This window comes from Pseudopodoces humilis, chromosome 11 (genome assembly GCF_049639895.1).
Source record: "Pseudopodoces humilis isolate 2021_Gansu_Grassland_sample_001 chromosome 11, ASM4963989v1, whole genome shotgun sequence".
NCBI classification, from domain to species: domain Eukaryota; kingdom Metazoa; phylum Chordata; class Aves; order Passeriformes; family Paridae; genus Pseudopodoces; species Pseudopodoces humilis.
The window spans coordinates 20912118-20931598 of NC_142210.1; the positions used below are offsets into that span (position 1 = coordinate 20912118).

General features: G+C 47.5%; 1 protein-coding gene across 6 annotated transcripts in view; it reads left to right on the forward strand.

The window, feature by feature from the left end:
* The window catches only part of TNIK (TRAF2 and NCK interacting kinase), a 151682-nt gene that overhangs the window by 19862 nt on the left and 112339 nt on the right, over positions 1-19481 (forward strand). For all 6 annotated transcript variants that reach the window (XM_088060950.1, XM_088060952.1, XM_005525088.3 and 3 more), the window contains exon 2: positions 6494-6559. In XM_088060950.1, the coding sequence (XP_087917076.1) occupies positions 6494-6559 (66 nt within the window). The remainder of the gene's footprint in view (positions 1-6493; positions 6560-19481) is intronic.

Below are 19481 nucleotides of genomic sequence, written 5' to 3' on the forward strand. Positions count from 1 at the left end.
ATTGACTGAAAAGCCCAATGTGGTGATTAGTTCTTATTTAATTTTGCTGCTGCCAACTATTGGCAGGTCTTAACATTCTGGAAAGGAAAGAGACGCTCACATGGTGGCTGGAGCTTTCCTGCAGTGAGAAGCTGACAGGAAAGTGTTGGAGACCTGGGATTTATGGCTTAGGAAGGGGGAATGGACAGAGCACAGATGTGCCTCTTGGGCCTAGAAGAGCATCTCCTGGTGAGATGCTGCAGGGGCGTGGTTCAAGTAGATTTGTAAACAGTCTCCTCAGCTGTCCAGGTGAGAAATTTTTCTCCTGTTAGTAACTTGGCCTCAAGAGCAGTTTTTCTTACGCTGCGTAGTAATGCTATTTCTTGACTAACATCTTCTTTTAAGTTACAGAGCTGGGTGTTTCGGGGTGAGGGAGGACAAACTGCTTCTTCAAAATGAAAACAAAGCCCTTGGAGAGTTCATTATTACTCTTCCAAGTAGAGCAGCTTGTATTGCTTGAGTAGGCAGGAGGTGCAGTGGTAGATGGCGTTGATGATAGCTTGTTTTGTGAGTCTCTGGATGGGTGGGCGAAGGAGGGGAAGGTACCCAAGCTAGCAGGAGAAGGCGTGAGATTAAGCAATCCCTGTGAGGGCTGAGTAACATCCAGTAGTCCAGCACAGTTCTGCTTCATTGCTTGGCTTTTATCTCAAAAATACTTGTGCAGCCTTTTGAGGTTTTTTGCACTGCTTTAATTAATGGGCAGGCTTAGGGCTATGTGCGTTTGAAACTTGAAAAAGTCATGTCCCCAACCTGTTTTTTAGAAAGTTCCCAGTGACTCAATCAGTATTTTGTTGCCTTGGCCTCTGCCTTTCTGCTTTGTTTGCTGCTGTCTGTAGCTATATTAACAATCCTCTCCTGGCTTGTGCAGTTTGTCTTCATATTACTCACAGGGCTGTTAACTAGAAGTGCCTTGGAGATGGAGACAGCCAGCTGATTACTAAAAAGCAGCTGTGTCTTCAAGTGCTCTCCAGACCCCTCTGTTTTTCTCTGTTCTGCATGTCATTTGGGGTAACTTTCCCAAGGTGATCCAGACCTTGTTTTGTCAAACTGCACAAGTGCTTTAAATCCTGCTGTAGAAGCCAGTGCAGAAAGTGTTGCAAAATGAGTGAACTGATGTGCCTGCAGAAGGAATAGCAGGGGGCTTTATAGAGTTGAGGTTCCTGGGGTCCTGATGATTGTGAGATTTATGGCTGTTTACAGAGCTTCTAGAGCTTCCTGCTAGCATGAGAGGTGGTTTCACAGAGTATGGCCCAGCCCAGGCATTTGGCCTCGGGGAAATGAAATCTGGGCAGGTGTATAGTGAGAGAGCTAAAGGCTCCATCCTTGTGCTCATTCCTTGCAGTGATGCTTTGCATCATCAGAAATGTTACCCTGATGACAGTTTTGCCAATTGAACTCTACTGTTTTTCTGTCTCTCCTGCATTCCTTGCAAAACCTTTCTCACATTCTGAATCAATGATTTTTCACTTCTGCTTGGAGCTTGGTAGGGTTGGAAGGCTCAACTTTCTTCAGGCAGTTGACACCTCAAGACAACCAGTTGCGTTGACAGTGCTGCCATGCCAAGCTGTGTGATCCCAGGTGGGATTGTGGGTTTCCTGGGCTGTCTGGGTGCCATGGCATGGCTGTTAGTTTACAAGAGCCAGCTTTTTGGAAAGAATGACCCTCTGGTGCTTCCCAGTGCCAGAGTTTCTCCTTGTGACTGCCAGGACTTGTCCTAGGCAGAGGCACCTGCGTGCAGACAGAGCTCCCTGGGTCTCGTGTTGAGGGTGATGAGCAAATGGCTTTGTAAGCCTGCTTTGGTTTTTGTGGGATCTCCTGTTGAGGCTGTTTCATTATGGAGATGTTAAGGCAGAGGCTCATAGTATCCTGATGCTTGGGAGCATTAGTTACACAGGCTTTTTTTCTTCGTGGAGATTAAAAAACCTCTTCTGATGCCACAGAGCTGCTTTAGCTGATTGGTGCCTGGGGACACTCCTCTGTTACTGACCCGTAACTGCACTGCCTCTGGTTACACAGTGCTTTTTCCTTCTCTAGGGTTGTAACATTTACTTAATGACTGGGGAGCTCCATGATTTTTTGGCTGGAAGTTGTCATTAGCTGCTAGAATTGGGGGACTAAGTGCACAATGATTACAGAGGCTCCAATCTCTGATTTCCCCTCCTGTGCATCCACAGCAATCGTGGTTTAATTGGTGTGCCCCTGGGTTCCCCTCTCCTGAGCATCTTTCCACTGTCTCCTCATGTAACCCTTCCTGTTACATCCCTTTTGTGTGGGCTAGAAAGGAGAAAAATGAGTCTCCTTCAAGGAAAACAAGCAGATTTGATGTACAGGCTGTGTATAAATATTTCTCGTGTTTATGGACACCTGCATGGCAGTATTTAAAAATGGCTAACTTGTGTTCTGCTCACTCAGCATTCACCATAGCCAACACTGATAGGCACCTGCAGCCCTTGGCCCTTAGGTGACTTAGCCCTGGGTGTGGATATTGCTCTCTGAATAGTCTCCTCAAGCAAAGTGTTGGCTCTTTTGTGCCTTGGACTTGTTGAGACAACATGCTGTGGGCAAGGACATCTTTCAGCTTTAGTCCTGTGGGGTCTGGGTTAGGCAGAAGGGAGGGAGCAGTTTTAACCAGGAACTCACGAGCCCCACTGTGTGCTCCACACTGATAAGTCTTCAAAAGGGAGGCCTGTTTTGTTACTGAAATTTAAATATATCCTGCTTTATCATCCACACACAGAAGTCCCTTTCCTGATAATGCACCAGTTTCAAATACACTGTTTATTGAAATAAAGTGGACTTTTTTTTTTCCTTATCCATGATATTGCTGGAAAGGATGATGCCTCTGTGTTTTTCTGTGTCTTGGACTGGTTTAGCCACTGAAACGTTAGTACCACTGATTTTCTTGAGAGATAGTAGAAACGTAGCAATTTCCTGCTTGAAATGTAGCCTGTCCTGGCTTTACCTGTGGCACAAGAGAGCTCAGGTCCCAATCCATCTCTGCCTGGAGGAACACTGAGTCTGCACAACTTGCTGCAGCTGCTACTCTGTGAAACGTTTCCCATCCCATGGGCAGCTGAAAAGTCCTATTGAGTGTTTTGTTGCTTTATGGAGAGCATACTTCATGGAGACCCTGAGTTTGCTCCTGTGTCTTCTGGCACAAGTTCTGAGTAGCAGGGAGGAGGGAGGGACCCTACCTTAGTTTAAGGGATCTTGGAGAAGTCCTGGTGCTACAACAGCTGTACAAATCCTTTTCTAGTTAGAGTGAAGCTAATGTAGAGCTGACAGTTATTTGTGGGTTTGTCTTAAATGCTGTCTCTCTCCCCAACCCGTTTTAAACAATGCACCTTCTTTGCCTAAACTAACAGCTCACCTCATTTTTTCCTTTTATTTGTGGGCTTGTTATTCAGTGCAGATGTTTTCAGTTACAAGAGGTACAGTAGTTCTTGTGAAGGCATTCTGGGGTGTGGGAAGAGCAGGCTGTAGCTGCCTTATCATCTATGTGTCCCTCCTGGATCGAGGAGAGGGCATTAGCAGGAGGAAGGTGCCAGGCTGGAAGCAGCCGTGTGGGATGAGCTTTGCAGCCACCCCCAGCCAAGTGCAGCCCAGCGAGCTCTGAGCTTCAGCACAGGCTATATTTGGTCTGAGATTATTCCCTGCTTGGCCTGGATTGGTCCTGGTTGGGGCTCTGCAGGGTGGATTTCTTTTTCCCCTGGCTAACATCACCCATGCTGTGTGCCTCTGTATTTTTCTCCCTTGCTGCCCACTCCAGCCTGCCTGAGCTGCTATCGCTGCTCTCTGGTACCCTCCTGAAGCATCTCAGCAGGGGCTTTGTGGGATGTGCAGGATGTACCCCTGGTACCAGGGGCAGCCTATTCCCCAGCAGCCATTAAGATGCAAATCTCTTTTCTGTGTGTGAATCGGTCCAGGGCAGGCCAGTGGGAAGCAGGGCTTTTTTCCTTGCCCGCACTATCCTTTGCTGTGTGCTTTTTGGAAAGACCATTAATAACATATTACTCTTGGGTTCCAATAGTAGCTCTTGGGGAGAAGTTTTTCCTTTGACTGCCTGCTGCATGGGAGGATGGCAGGCCGAGGAGGGCAGTGTGTCTGGGAGGAGAGATCCAGCCCCCTGTGCTCCCTGACACGCTCCCAGTGTGTTGGCTGTGCTGAGGTGGAGCTGCCTGTGGCAGCAGTCGCGGGAGCAGTGTCACTCCTGGCTGTGCTGAGAGATGCCCAGTTACCCTGGCAATGCTTCTGGAAAAATGTAGGGAGAAAACAGGATGGAGAGGGGACATTGCAGCAGGGAAACTGCCTGGCTCTGGTGGGAGCTGGAGCGGAAGGTGTGGGTGGTGGAAGCAATGGGGGAAAGCCCTCCTGGCACAGAGCTGCCCCTGGCACAAAGCTGCCCAGGGCACAGTGACAGCAGAGGCAGCTGTGGGACTGGCATCACAAACAAGTGATGGATGGACTCAGGCAAACCTGTTGGAGCCACAGGTGTGACCTTTGCACATGTTAGAGCAGTGAGCCTGGGATGGTGGGATGGGACACTCTTTAGTTGGAGGATTTGTAGAAAGAGGTTGGAAAACATATTGCAAAAAGGAGTTCTTTTTATCGCAAATGGCCAGCTGCATTCTTGGATGTTTCTCCAAACCTCCTAAGCATATGCCTTAGGCATGGCTTTCTTCTGCCTTAATCTCCTAGTGAATATTCAAAAATAGATATACTTGTAGCACTGGAAAAGCCTCTTTCAGAGTTGTTTCAGCACTGCAGAGAGCAACCCTTAGGGAAGAAACTCAAAAAATAAACAGCAGCTGCTGCCATGTTTCCCCCTCCCCCGCCTCCTCACCCAGTGTGGAAACCCGGTGTCAGTTCCCTTTCCCATCCATTCCTGGCATTTCCCTGCCTGGTACCAAGGCAGCAAAACCCACAGGCCATCCACACCCAGCTGAGATGCTGCGTGCTGGAAACGCGCTGTTGCTGCAGCTTCGCCTGTGTCCGGCCCAAGTGTCTGGATGAAGGTGTGTTTGCAGCAGGGCAGATACATCCTCTGTGGTCTCCAAGCCTCCTCCAGCACAGATTCCCTGCCCTTTTTGCATATTGTCCCACTGAAGGCTGAGTGGGGTTCCAACCCTGGAGTAGCTCAGGGCTTCCCAGGCTGCCTGAGGAAGCTGCTGGTCCTGGCTGCCCTGGCCACATCAGGACTCAGATCAGTTTACTTTTGTGGCACTATTACTGGATGAATCTTGCTTCTCAGCTTCTCACCAAGATCCAGGGTTTGACTTTCGGACCCAGAAGCATCTTGAGTTCATGCAGCTTTGTAATGAGTGAAATCTGTATGTCTGTAACAGGGTGGTGGGTGTCCATCTCCTCTTTCCTCAGGAGTGCTGCTGGCTGATCCTCCATGGCCTGTTGGAGCTGTCTGCATCCCCTCCGGTCACAGCTGGTGTCCCTGGGCTCGCTGGGATGCCACATCATCCAGCAGCTCAAGTGACTCAGAACCCAGCAGGGAGGATGAGGATGGGTGGTCGTGTGGGAGGCAAGGTCACCCCTTGGCTCAGGGACACACAGACCCCAGGGATGTTAGGATGCCTCCACATCCACCAGCTTCCAGGGGGATTGTTCTCTCCAAAATCAGAGTGATGAGTACAGGGAAGGGAGGAGGAGCAGGAGAGTATAAATAAAGCTTCTGGAAGGGGAAAACCCACCGAGAGGAGAAAATAGCAGTGCTGTTATTCTTTCTTTCTTTCATTCTTTCCCCACCCTCCCTCATACCTCACTGCTCGCATCGTCTGTGCTGGTGGGTGCATGTGTGTCCAGCTGCACTTCCCCTGGCTGGGCACATGCCAAGTGGAGGGGGATCTAGGGACAGGGTTTTGTGCTTTGCTGCCACCTTTACAAGGTATTGTGTCGTGGTACAGCATTGCCTTAGATCTGCTCGTCTCAGCTGACAAACTGGCATGTCAACAGCCAGGATGCACCAAACCAAAAATGGCCTTTAGACTGAGTAACACTAATGCTGCTGACCTCAGGAATAGACCTGGAAACCTCTGCTTTGAGCCCCAGAATGGTACCCTGCCCATTAGCTTGTTTTATTCCAAAGCTGATGCATAAGAAAATCTAACTTTGAACAGCAAATGTTTGCTGTTGCACTTAAAGCATGCACTGAGTGGATGCTCACATACAGGCTCCTGCCTGGCATCTCCCAGCCCAAGTGCTGGAAGTGGGCAGCACTGGGCAGGTCTGTGCTGCCCAGAGTGCTGGAGCTGCCCACACAAGGCTGTCACCTGGGCAGTGCCACACTTCTGCTCACTGTCCCTGTAATTCCCATCCCTGGTCTGCCTGAAAACCTTAAACCTCTCAAAACCCTTGTTAGATAAATGCTGATCTTCATAAAATGTTTATTTTTTCAGAAATATATAAATATTGCTTATTTAATATTCTTTTTCTTTTCTCTTAGGATCCTGCAGGAATCTTTGAATTGGTAGAGCTCGTTGGCAATGGTACCTACGGGCAGGTTTATAAGGTAAGAGTTCCAGCTGTAGTGATCCTGTTTGCTTTGGCTGTGTGTTGAACATGAAGCATCTCAGCACATCACCTTGACTAGACTTTGACCATTTCAAACCTGACAAGAAGCCTTGCTGAACTCTGACCTTTTGGTCTTGTGTGCAAGTACCGTGTAGCACACAGAGCTCTTATAAAAAGCAATTCACATTAGTTCTGAAGCTGTCACAAGAAAATGAATTGCTTTTTTTTTCCCCCCTTTGCCCCTAGTTGCTTTTTATTGATTAGATGATGAGGAGGGAGTGAGAAGTTTCTGCTTTAATAGCTAAATCTTGATCTCTTCTAAGAGCTGAGTTTATGGCTGTAATATGCTGCCAAATGAGTTTGCTACAGTCTAGTGCTCTGCTTGCACACAGGCTGGCTGCTGTCCTTTCCACTGGCAGGAACCTGCTACAGGATTAAAAACACTATTAAAATGTTTTTATTAAAGTGCCTGTTACAGTCAGTAGGATTGCTGTAAATTTTTCTGAACATCTAGAAGCAGCAATCCAGATGAGAATAGTGAAGGGACTGTGGAGAGCAGGATTTCAAAAGCATGAACTTCTTTACAAGAATATTTAAAATTCCCACCTCTCCTATATTATATCACATGTGTATAAGATGTGTCCCAAACACATCTTAGCTTGGAGGATTTCCAGATTTTGTTGTCTTGGTGAGGTCTTTTTATGGACTATTTTTGTGCATTTGTGGTGGGATTGAATTATTTCAAAGTCTGGGGTTATCTGTGTTTATATGTGGTGGAGAGATGTTTCTTGTCGTGGTTGCATGAGGAATTTGCCAGCTTTTTTGGTTATGCTGGGAGTTAGTCCCCTGGGCCTCATTCTCCAAGAAACACCTGTATATGTGGGCACAAGTGCTGTGTACACGTGTACTCATTCGTGTGTGGGCACACAGAGATCCTGTTTACCCTTCATGCCCATGTTTCATTTTGACTATAGAAAATAATATACTCATGTGCTCCTACTTCTGTGGTTTTGGAGACAAAGCTCTTGCTTGTCATGCTCTTAAAGACAGTGAGCTGCCCCTGCTGAAGAGAATGGTGTTTAAAGAGCCAAGATTCCCCCATCCTCCTGCTGCTGTGGACTCATCCTGTCAGTAGAAGGATCAAGGGATTGAAGTGAACCGAAAATGAACTGGAACTTCTGGAGTTTTAAATGTGTGAATTTTGAACTGAAACAGATTTCTTTTTAAAAAACAACAAAAACAAAGTTAAAACTGCCCTACCCCAAAGCTGTTCTTATCAAGGTTATATTCCAGGGAGCCTTCCCTTCTGGCATTCATTGTTTTCCCACCGTGTGCTCCCTGCCACGGGAGCTCTCTTCTGAACTGTTTTTCTTCTCAGCTGCTAAAATAACGGTGGAAGGTGACCTAATTTTAACTGGTTCATATTTCTAACAATCCATGGAAACTATGTGCTTGTAATGATCTTTTCAAAGCGTCGTGTTTTTGTGGAGAGCAAAAAAGGGAAATAAGCTGGTGCTGCTGGTTGTGTGGCTCAGCTGATCAGGTTTCCTCTTGCTGGGTTTGATTCTTTCTGTGTGTTACCTCAAAGGGGAAAAAAAGCCACCCAGAAATGTCCCAAGTGTAGGATGAACGTTTCTGTGTTCCTTTTTCCCGTGCTGTACAAGGGGAAAATCCTCCTCGTGTTTTTAACTTGCTGGAGTAACCGGATTGTCCTCGGTGTGATTCACGTGGTGCCAGTGCCAGACGGGATGGTGACGGGGGTGGAGGGGAAAATGTTGCTGTCCAAACCAAATTAGTAAGTATTGAGGCATGAGCTCAGGCTAAGCCTGACTTCACAGCTCTCTTAAACTGAAGTCCTGGAGTAGCACATGTGCTGTAAACAAAAGGAGACTTCGATATAAAACATACATGACTGTTTATGGTGTCCCACCCTAAAAGCCAGTGTGGAAATAAGATCTCTGTGATTCTTTCTCTCCAGATACCACCGCTGTATTTATCTCTGCAGCAAAACAAATGGATCAGCTTTCAAGACACACAGACCTTCTGGCTCCATTCTAAATCAGCCCTTAGAAGTGATCCATACCTAGGAGCAGCATTCTCTGCAATCAGATGGTTGTTCCACTGCCATTTCCAAACCCCTCTTGGGCAGGGCTGGACTGTTCACAGAATAATTTAGTTTGGAAAAGGTATTTGAGTCCAGACAATAACCCAGCATTGCCAAGCTACCACTTAATCATGTCCCAAGGTGCCACATCTACACATCTGTTAATTCCCTGCAGGGGTGGTAACCTACCCCTCTGTGTGTGTTACCTGAGGTAGCACCATTGCTGCCTTCCTAGAGGCTGTGTGCACCTCTGGTTGTGTTTTTTGGGTTCTGGTGTTGGCTTCCAGCCTGAGCTCTGCGGGTCCAAGCCCTGTGCTCTCACCCAGGAGCAGTTACCTGGTGAGCATCACCCCCCCCTTCTCATGGCTGGTCCCTCTCTGAAACAAGAAAAGCAACTTTGCTGTTGGAAGGAGGCAGAAGTGAGATGTTTATTCCAGGCAGGGGATAATGTTATATATCTGTGTGCTGCAGCCTTGATGTTTCCCTTAGAAAATCTGATATAGCAGCAGTGTCTAACACTGCTGCATGGCCATGTTTGTGCTGGAGTCTGCAGGTGTCCTGGTGAGAACCAGCTAGCCTGCCCAGGACCTGGGGGGAAAATGTGCAAGGTGCAAACTTCCCGTTAATCCCAGGCAATAAAGGGCATGGTCATGTTCTTCTGGCAGCTGAATGATCTCACAGCCCAGCAGGTTGAGGAGCCTGAGAAGTGTCTGGGAGTACCGCAGTAACAGGAGCCCTCAGAGAGCAGGGATTTATGGAGCCAGCCTCAGCATCTGCTGGAGAGGTTGGGGAGCCCCTGCTGCAGCACATGCCTTCCTGCTCCTAGGAGAGTTGTGCTGGCCAAGCCTGGTTCCCCTTGAGAGCTCCCAGAAGGAGGGCACCCACTGCCAGGATGGTGGGGATGCAGGGGTTGCTGCTTTGATGCTGATTACTGGGTCATGGTTTGAAGATATCTTTCAGGTGGTTCACAGCGCTTCAAAGCCTGGTCCCCTTGAGCCTTGCACTTGAGGCAAAGGCAACTGGTTCGGTTTAACCTCTGTATTTTCAAGTAAAGGTCTTTCTTTGCTCAGGACAACAGGTTAGAATGTCCCTTTGGTTCTTCCCAGCTCTGGCCATACCCCAGTGACACCTGGGCACTGCAGTGACCTGCTCTGCTCTCACTTCTCTAACCCCAACCACAAGCTCTTTGCTTTGGAAAAACGCAGAGAGAAATAACATTCCTTTTTCACTGCTTAACAGTCTCTTTTGAATAGCTTGATTTTAATTTTAATGAGGGACCAAACTGGTGATGACTTATCTCTCTAATTGAATCGGAAGCTTTTCTTTATTGTCTAATAATCCTACATCTAATGTTACAGATTGTAAACTGGTTTTGATGAAAGACTGAGAATTTGCTAGCTTCTGTGCCAGACATGGTTGCAGTAGTTTTTTTGTGTCCTTGGATTTTATTTTTGTTATAGGTGTTTAAGGAAATGACTGTCAGGAATACAACAAGTTGGACTTGGGGAATTCAACCTTTGCCACACTGGTTTTTAGCTGATGGCTGAAAGCAACTCTAAACACAAAACTCACTAAGATGCTTCAGAGCATTACCTAAACTGTGAAGAAATACTGCTTTTATGTCCCAGAACATTATAATTGCTGTTTATTTCTACTCTGCATGAGAGCAAACAAATACTCCTTAAAATACTGTGTGTCCTTAGATTGCCTGGATAGTTCAAGATCACAACCAGTGGGGTGTCCAGCACCAATAAATACATGGGTTCAAAGGAGGAAGACACTGGGCTACTCAGAAGTACCTGTCCAATAAATGGGTGCAAAGCCTGAGGACACATGCCATGGGCTACTTACTTTTCACTGAGTAAGTGGAAAGCCAGAGCAATCCCCCAGTGTTTTATGGGCTTAGCCATGTCCATTCACACGGTGGATGATGAGTGTAACGAGTGAGTGATGGTGTCAGCCAAGAAGGATTTTGATTCAAGCCTTTGCAATAGTGACAAAAAAAAAATCAGGAAATAGATCACATTATAAGCTTTGTACCTCTCATCTTGTGTATTTTACATCAAAGTAAATGATGTTGAGATTACATATTCACATGCTTCTTCCCAGCTTGCCAGGACAGTGGTCATTAATGCCAAGTGCTGCTTTGCCTTGTGCCCAAGGGATGTGGCTCTCCATTTACGGCTTCAGCAAGGTTTCATTTTTACAGGGTACAAGATAGAGTATGTGGGCACCTCTGTAACTGCACAATAACTATTGATTGCTTAATTATCTGGTAAATGCCATATAATCACCAAGCTATTACGCAGCAGTAGTCTGCGCTGTAGTTTACAGCGTGTGGGATCCATGTGCTGCCCGTGTCAGCTGTGGCCCTCCAAGGAGCTCCTTTACCATCACCACGTGATGGGGCAGGGGAATCACCCCTAGGAGCCACCCCAGGGCAGGTGGAGCACCTCGACAGGTTCCTGGCTGCCCACAGGCTGTCCATGTCCTCTGCCAGCCCAAGTGAGGCAGCTGTTTGAAGAGAATGAGGTCTTTGTAATTGCTTTTTGTTGTACTTTGTCTGTCTGTCTGGGGTACAGTACACTTGGGGAAAGGTTGAAGAAATGAATCCCAGGGTCTTCAGTCAGGGCTTACTTATTTCCCAGCTGGTATTTGCCAGAAGTCAGGCCTGACCCACCTGGAGGCAAATGCCCAGGTTTGACCCAGTAGATGGAGATGTTGAGGTGTGTGGGTATTAGAAAGTGGATAAAATATTTGAAATCCAAGGTGACCTGTTGCTGGAGAGCTGGGAGCAGCAGGACTGCTGGGACAGTTTGGTTCCTGAGACAAACTTGTGGGAATGTCCCAGGCACAAGCCTGTGTTTGATAATGTCTTGGAGTTTGCAGATACCAGAGGAGGAGGGATAATGTGTGTCCTGCACTCCTAGGTGCTGTCTGTGCACTCCATGCACAGTGGCATCTTTCCTCCTGGCATCCCCAGGCCTTCCACCAGTGCAGGCTGCTGAGGTAGCAGGTAAATATCCTAAAGAAAGACTTCTAGAAGACTCCTTTTGCCTTTAATTTATTTTTGAGGGTGGATATGTGAAACTAATATGTAGTCTGTGCCATGTTTAACTTGCTTGACATCTGTCTCAGTCTGTCTGCTGATCAAGTGCTGGGCCCTTGCATCAGCCCTGGTGAGAACAAACACTCTGCAGGTTCCTGGGTCATTATTAGAAGTTCATATAATTAGCCTGAGTCAAGAATGACAGTAATTGTTTTTAATCATCAGTTGGTTTATTGTCGCCCTTTCTGAAAGGCCGATGGTCAATAGCTCGATAATTAATCACTGTTGCTTTATCTGTGTGGAAGAAGCTACCGTGCTGCACATTATTACTAACTTCTGGGGATTGTTGCTGTAAAGAATTAACTGTAGTTTACATACACAGCTTGTATAGCTGCAGACTGACTGCTGTGCCTTGCTTGAGAGGCCAGGCTGAACGTGTGCCTGCAGAGCAGGTCATGCTGCCAGCTGCCCTTGTCCCAACACCTGGCTGTGCTGGATGCTGGTTCTGAGCACACCAAGGGCACCTGGTGCTCCTGTTCACAGGCTGTTGAAGGAATTCAAAGCCCCATCATCTTGCAGTCTGAACACGCAGCTCTAACTCTGGACAGCTGTTGCATTTGAAGGTGCACTGTGAGCATTTCTCTTTTCCCACCTTTATGTTTATAACATGAGCTGTGATGTTGTGAGGTTGGGTGTGACTTGAGCCCCATTGGTGGTTTTGGTGTTGTATCTTCAGCTTTGGGTCTTTTTTAATGTTTTGAAGCTCTTCAGAGGCTGCTTTTGCTGCAGGGCAGGCTGAGTGTAACCACACGTGTGTGAATGTGGGTAGCCATCCCTCCTCATGCTCTGACAGTCACTTCACATGATGGTTGGTCCCTCTGGTTTGGAAAGCTTCCTGGCTTTCCCCATGGTTTGGTGCTGCTCTGAAAGCCTGCTCCAGGGGACTGAGGCAGGGGAGCCCTTTGTGTCTGCCCACCCTGCCCTGTCCCAGGCTCTTCCTTCCCCTGGGATGGTTTTGGTGTTGGCTGGGCCACGCACATCCAGACCCAGAGCCTTGTGGGCAGGCACTGGCTGCTTATCACCTTCAAGGTCAGGGATGGTCTGTGTGAGTGTGAATGGATTTACAGGACTTACCAGCTGCTTTATAATCCCTCTGTATTATGAGCACAGTATTAAATATTAAGCCATTGTTTTCACTGGGATGGCTCCATGTGCTGGCAGAGGGGGATGGTGGTGCTGCTGTGCACGGATGCTCACCAGGGATGGGGTCTCCACTGCTTCCACAGGCACCATCTCATACGTGGTGCTGGGCTTTTATCAGCTCTTTCTGGGTTGCAGGAAGGGGCTGGGCTGGAGTACTGGTGTGTGATAACTCCTGTAGCCTTATCAGAAGGAAAATGGGCAACCTCAATTTTATCCACTTCCCCATGATGTTATAGTAGCTCTGGAGGAGAAGGTCCTTTCCATGCTGACTCAAATGGAGTGTGTGTGTTTCTGAAACGCAGATTTGTTTTTGCCATGCAGGCAAGGAAGTCTGAACTGAAAAAATACTTAAAATGATGCTTCGTTCTTACAAAAAAAAAAAAAGAAAAAAAAAAAGGCAAAAAAAAAGGCAAAAGCTTTGTTACCAGAGCAACTGGTACATCTTGTGCTGCTTCATTTCTCTGAAACACAGAGCGAGCCCTCAGCCCTCCCTTCCCCCCCCCAAGAAACCAGCCCCCACACACCTACGCACCAATATGTCACATTAGCTTTGCTGCTTTCTGAATAATGTAAGGGAAAGGTGCTTTTTCAGTCCTAGGGAATGCAGGTTATAAAAGGTGATTAAAAATGTTTCTGAATTGCCTCCCTTTAAATCTCTGTTCCCTTTGCCTCCCTGCCGATTTAGTGAAGGGAAAGGGCAGGGTGAAGGTCAGGAGCAGACTGACGCATCTGCAGAGTGACATTTGTCCAGTCTCCCTTGCATTGCTGAATGCTCTGATTCTGTAAATACTGCACAGTTTTGCAGGACAAAAAAATAGCTGCAATGTCTTAGGGTTAAAAAAGCTGCTTTTGAAGATGCCAAGTAAAGTCAGGGGTGCTGCAAAGCATGGGGAATGGGGTGGTGGGTCCTGCAGTGTGGTTTGTGTGGGTGCCAGGTGTGGATAGGGACAGAGGGAGAGCCCCCTCCTTGGGTTGTGGGCATTAGAAAGTGCTCTGTGCAAGCAGCTGCTTTGCAGACCCTGTCCAGTGCCACATTCTCCTGTCCCAGAGGAATGGCTGGACTGGAAACTCAGACTTGTCTTTTGTCAGGTCTTTTGTGAGGAAAGTGAGAGGTGGGGGTGCAGTGTAGGGGAGGTGTTTAGAAAAAAGCCAGCTTTCAGAATTGGGGTTATTGCGTGTGAAAGCATCACTCTCTGTTTTGGGAAGGGTGGCTTCTTGTCTGCTGAAGTTCCCATTGCTCTGCTGACTGTAGTATCTTACCAGCAGTATTTTACAAGGGTGTGGCTGTGGCTGGTGGGTGAGGTGTGGGTTCTGTAAGATCCAGGTGGGTTACAAAAAATGTTTGCTTTCAGGTTATGTCCCTCTAATGGTAACCCTGGGCTGCACGGCATAGATGAGGAGCTACTTGCTCTCAGCAGAAGCTGGTACCTGCTGTTTTTGCACTTGTAAACTTGGATATTATATTTAAGAAGTAATAGGCTCTTCTAGTGAATTGGAGCCTGGTACAGTGCACAGGGAGCTGGGGGACAGGTCCTCACTGCTGTGGACTTCTCCAGTGACCTTTGCTGAATGACTCCTCTCTTCTCCTTTCCCATCCCTGTCCTTACCCTTTCCCAATATAATCAGAAAGACAACAATAGTGGGGTGGTCTGGGGGGGCAGAGCTGGGAGCTGCTGGGTGACACCAGCATTGGAAATCAATCTATGAGGTGATGGGGAGGCTGGGTGCCCCTGCACCAGCATTTTGGAAACAAAGGAGCGAGGCTGATTCCCAGAGGAGCAAGTACAGCAGCTGCTACTAGGTCAGCTGAGGAAAACAACCGAGAGAAACACTGAAAAGTAGGTTTTGGAGCTGGGAGGTGTTTTGTTCCTCCCAGCTCTGAAGGTGCCACTCTCAGCTAGGATAGCACTTTTTTGAAAGCTTAGAGAAGGGGATGGGAGGAGCAGCAAGCTGTAAAAGTTGGTCCAGGCTGTGGATTTGAAGCATTTGCAAATGCTGTGGTGTTTGTCTTCAGAGGCGTTTCTTACTTGTCTTTTTTTATGCCACACCAAATTTTGATGCAGCTTGACTTGTGGCTGACCCTGAGGACTTGGAGGAGAGTGATGCTTATGGGGAACCTGCTGGAGCTCTGCAGCTCTTCTCCTGGCTGTGCTTAGAAGGCTCACTGCAGAGAGAATGGTGTCTCTCCTGAAATCTGCCGTTTATTCTTAGGTTTACCTGGGAAGCCCTTTACGCTAATTACCTAAAGATGGAAAGTGCCAAGAAAACACAGCCTGCTTCCAAATGTTGTGGGATTTTTTCCTCTTCTTGCATAAGAATGGCAGATTGGTGTAATTTTTTGTTTTGTTTAAGTCTTCAGATTTTTTGTGTGTCTTTAGGTGTCTTAAATTCTTGTGTTGAAATGTGCACAAGGAAGTGTGTGGCTAAAAGCTCAGCTCCATCCTCATGTGCCCTTGTCTCCAACCCATCTCAGCTCATGTGTAGGTGGCTGGGAAGGGATGAATCCTGTCAGGTGCCACAGCCAGCTCTCCCTGTGCCCAGTTCTTGCCCCTGGGTGTGAAGCATCCCAGTCCCTGTGTTTGCACAGTCATTGCCTTGGGCTGGGTTACAGACCTGATGTCCCAGTGATTGCTGGTTTTCTCAGATTTGCCAGGGTTGTTTTGCTCTCCACTGGAGCAGGGCAGTGCTCTTAAAGAAGTATTGGTAAATGCTCCTTTTTCATGTGTCACATTGCTTTTCCCAGCAGAGAGGTTGTGATGGGATGCATCCAGGAGACTCAGAAGTGGCCCACAGGCTTGCAAGAGGATGAGAAATTTAAATATTGGGTTGGGGCTCATGGGCTTTTCTTGGTGTGAATTTCTGATTTAGTGTGGGGCTGTAGGATCCTCCTGGGTTGTTGGGCTACTTCATTTGTGTGGTTAGGGGTTTCACCAAGAGTCCCTGATGTCAGCAGGAGGAGCACCCCCGAGTGGAAGGGATGCTGCTTTGCTCCAGTTTCTAATATTTATTAGGGATGTTTGTGGCCCATAGCAGTGAGATTCCATGAAGAATAACCTTCTGCATGCCTCTTCTTTTTTAACCCACTGCAAAGGTGAACCTGGTAAGGACAGATACTCGAAATTACCTGGGCATGAAGGGACAGAAAGGGACAGGGAGTTAATCCAGCCCATTATGTTCAAAAATAGGAGCCGTGGAAGGGAGAGAGTTTTGTAAAGGACAGAACTGGGTATCAAATGCCTGTAGTTAATTTTACAAAGCTGCCCACAGGCCTGGTCTGGAAGCTGTGCTGCCTTTGTTAGCTCTCCATGGGCACTAAGATGGAGAGGCAGAAGCACTTTGGCTAGGCAATACGCATTAGTGTGACGTGCTGCTGTCACTGGAGGAGATGCTCCACCTGGGCTGCAGGGAGCAGATGATGGTCTCATCTCATTTCAGTGGATGTGGCCTTAGTTTGATGTAATTACTTTTTTCCCAGTTAGTACTGAGTGGGGATATTGTTTCAATAAGTCTGGTTTATAATAAACAAATAAACAAGTTGTGTTAGTTCCTTACAGTTCTTCTGCTCCCTTGAGAAATGGTTGTTAACAGGGTCAGTGTGAAGAAATGTATTTTATGTTTGCCTACATGGTATCTAGAGCAAATGAGGTCAGTAAAAATCTGCGTTAAAAAATATTAACTCATGGATGCCTAATAGTTTAAAAGTGTGATTTGTTCCTCACAAGTTGGTATTTTGTTGTCCTGACCATAACTGTTGGTGTGTGAACTTCAGGGGGGTTCCTCCATCTGGACAAGCAATCCTGGGGTCTGCAGGGATTCCTGGTGGGGGCCTCAAGTTTGGGATGGTATGGGAATCTGTGACACTGATCTCTCAGCTGAGCTCCTCCTCCAGATCCCCTTTTTTAATGGAAGGTAGTAGGAGGGTTGGAAGGGAAAGCAAGGAATTCCTTCCAAGACCTTTGCTCCCAATCCTTAACTTTCCTGGTGACGGTGTAATGACCAGGGCGTTGGGCTGGTGAGGCTTTGTGCCTGCTTTCAGGTCAGTGTCTTGTCTGACAGTGTTGATTTGCTTTTAAAAAGCCCAAACTTATGGCAGCTGTTGCTGAGGAAAGGTTGAGCATGTCAGCCTCGATGGCAAAGGAATCAGAGGTAAGCAGATGTGCTGGGAGAGATCATCTCTTCTGCCCTGGTCTCTGGGGCCAGCAAAGTGGACAGAGATGTGGACAGGGAGCCATTTCATCCTTCCAGCTTAACTCTTTTCTTCTTGCTTTGCATCCCCTTTGGAAAGGATGGGAAGTTTCCACTCCAGCATATCTTGCAGTTTATGTCTTTATACCAATACTTTCCTTGGTGTTGCAATTTCTCTCTGAGCAAAACCATTATTTGAGGATAAGATGCCTCATTCAATACCTAACCTGAGCATTCAGAAGTTTGCAGCCAACCTCCCCCGTCCCCACCTGGGACATAAAAACATCTTCAGAGTTTGAAGCTCTCACAGACAATATGAAAGGCTGGAAATGCATCTTTGTTTTTCAGAGGTAGAAATTCAGTATAAGCAGCATTGCAAACTCCAGTGAACTTGCCATTAGTTTCTTGTGTTTTTTAGAGCAGTTATGGCTGTAGTTGAATTGGGCAGTACCAGTGGAAATGCCTTTGCGTTCCTGGGCTTCAGAGATTTTCCTTTTCACACTTTAATTCAGCAGGCCCAGGATCAAGGCCAAACCTTTTCTTTTCTACATAACTAATAGAAAGACAGCCAGTTCAGCAGAATTTCTGTAAATAGCCTGTTCCAGATGAATTGTGAATTGTGTATGTGAATGCCAGTAGGGCTAACACAAGGGGTAGTTTGCCAAAGAAAATAGAAATCTTCTGTTAGAGAAATAGGCTTCTGAAACACAATGTCAGATTACATTTTTGGACTCTGCAGAAACATTTTTTGCTGTAATCATGAAACTGCCCAAAATGCAGAAAAGTCTTGATCCGTGGCACTGAAGGAGAGCATCCAGTGTGTGAGTCCTGGTCACACAGAAAACGCTCAGCATCAGCTGAAAATCCTGCAGCAGCCCAGCAGTGAGCTGGGCCCTTGAACACCTGCTGAAAGGACTCCTCCTGTATTTTTAATGTTTTCTTAAGTGACAGAAGCCAGCATCTGTTGGGATAATCATAGTGTGGTTTGAAGGTACTCTGCCTTTAGCATCCACACCGATTTGGGGGCTGGAGAGGTGATGGGCATCATATGGAGGTCACTCAGCTGGGCAGTGGTCCAGGGCATGGCTGTCCCCCTGCAGTGATGCTGTCCACGGAGTTCAGGCCCCACAGGAGCAGCTGGATTCAAGTTCTGTCACTGTTCAACCTTTAAAAGCCATCATGGATGGGGCTGCCTTGTAACTCCTCAGACTGCAGATGGATTTGCACATGTGCTGCTGTGCTGGCTTGCTGGATTGTGCAGTCCCAGGAGAGGCAGGTCACAGCTTTCTGCTTGAGGAGGGGCAGGGAGAGGCTGGTTCTCAAGCCATTCATGTGTCTTTGGCCTGGGCTGACTTGGGCTCTGAATCATTGGCATTCAGCTTTGTGCAGAGAAAGCACAACACATTTGCTCACCCAGGTTAAACACTACAGCACCACCTCCATCTTCCAGCCTTTTTCTCCTCTGTGGCAATCTTGGGGGGTTTGGTTTGGGTCTTTTTTTACTTGCATCTTCCCATAGTAGCTAAAACTTGGCATAGCCAAGGAAATTTGGTGCTTTTCCCCATGCTGTTCCACAGCAGATACAGGGTTGCAGAGCGGTGCCAGCGGCTGCAGAGGGCACCTAGCAGGGGATGAGCCATAGGGCTCACAGAGAGCACCATTTTGGGCTACACCATGTATCTAAGATGACTCTTCTTCCTCCAAATCTCCTGTCTTTCTTCTAGAAAGAACCTCAAACCTGTGATACGATGCCTGGGGTTGTGTTTAGCGAGGACTCTGCGTATCACCAGTTGGATTTAAACACAGTGGGGGCAGTGTGTGAGCCCCACCCTCAGCTGGCTGAGCCCCTGGCAATGGGATGTGCCTGTCAGGGAGGGTGCGAGAAGCCCCAGCCAGCTGTGAGGGCATCCCTCAGGAGGAGATGCAGCTCCTGGCATAGCCACAGCAGTGTGCAGCTTTTCCTCTGGTAAATACTGCCTTCAGCACTATTCCAGTGCTAGGGAATGCTCCTTGGGCTCCGGGAGCCCACAGCTGAGTTTGCACGGGGAGAAATCCAGTGACAGGCAAGAGCAAATTCTCCTGAAAGCTTCTGCAGATGCTCCCAGTATTTGGTTTTCTTCTTCCTTCACTGGTGGCTGTCTACAACCTGTTTGGGAAGGCACTTGAGAAGAAATAAGGTAATTACATAATTTAATAACAGATGTGAGAGTGCCATTCTGAGCACACCAGCAGTGTGGAGGAGCTGGGGCTGTGGAACGTGACTTGTCTTGCACAGGAGAGATTAATCACGTCGACTCCTGGGAGACAGGTCTGCTAGAGAGGTGGTTGTGTTGGAGGCACTGTTCGTATTGCTCAAATTAGGCTGTGTACAAGAGCTAA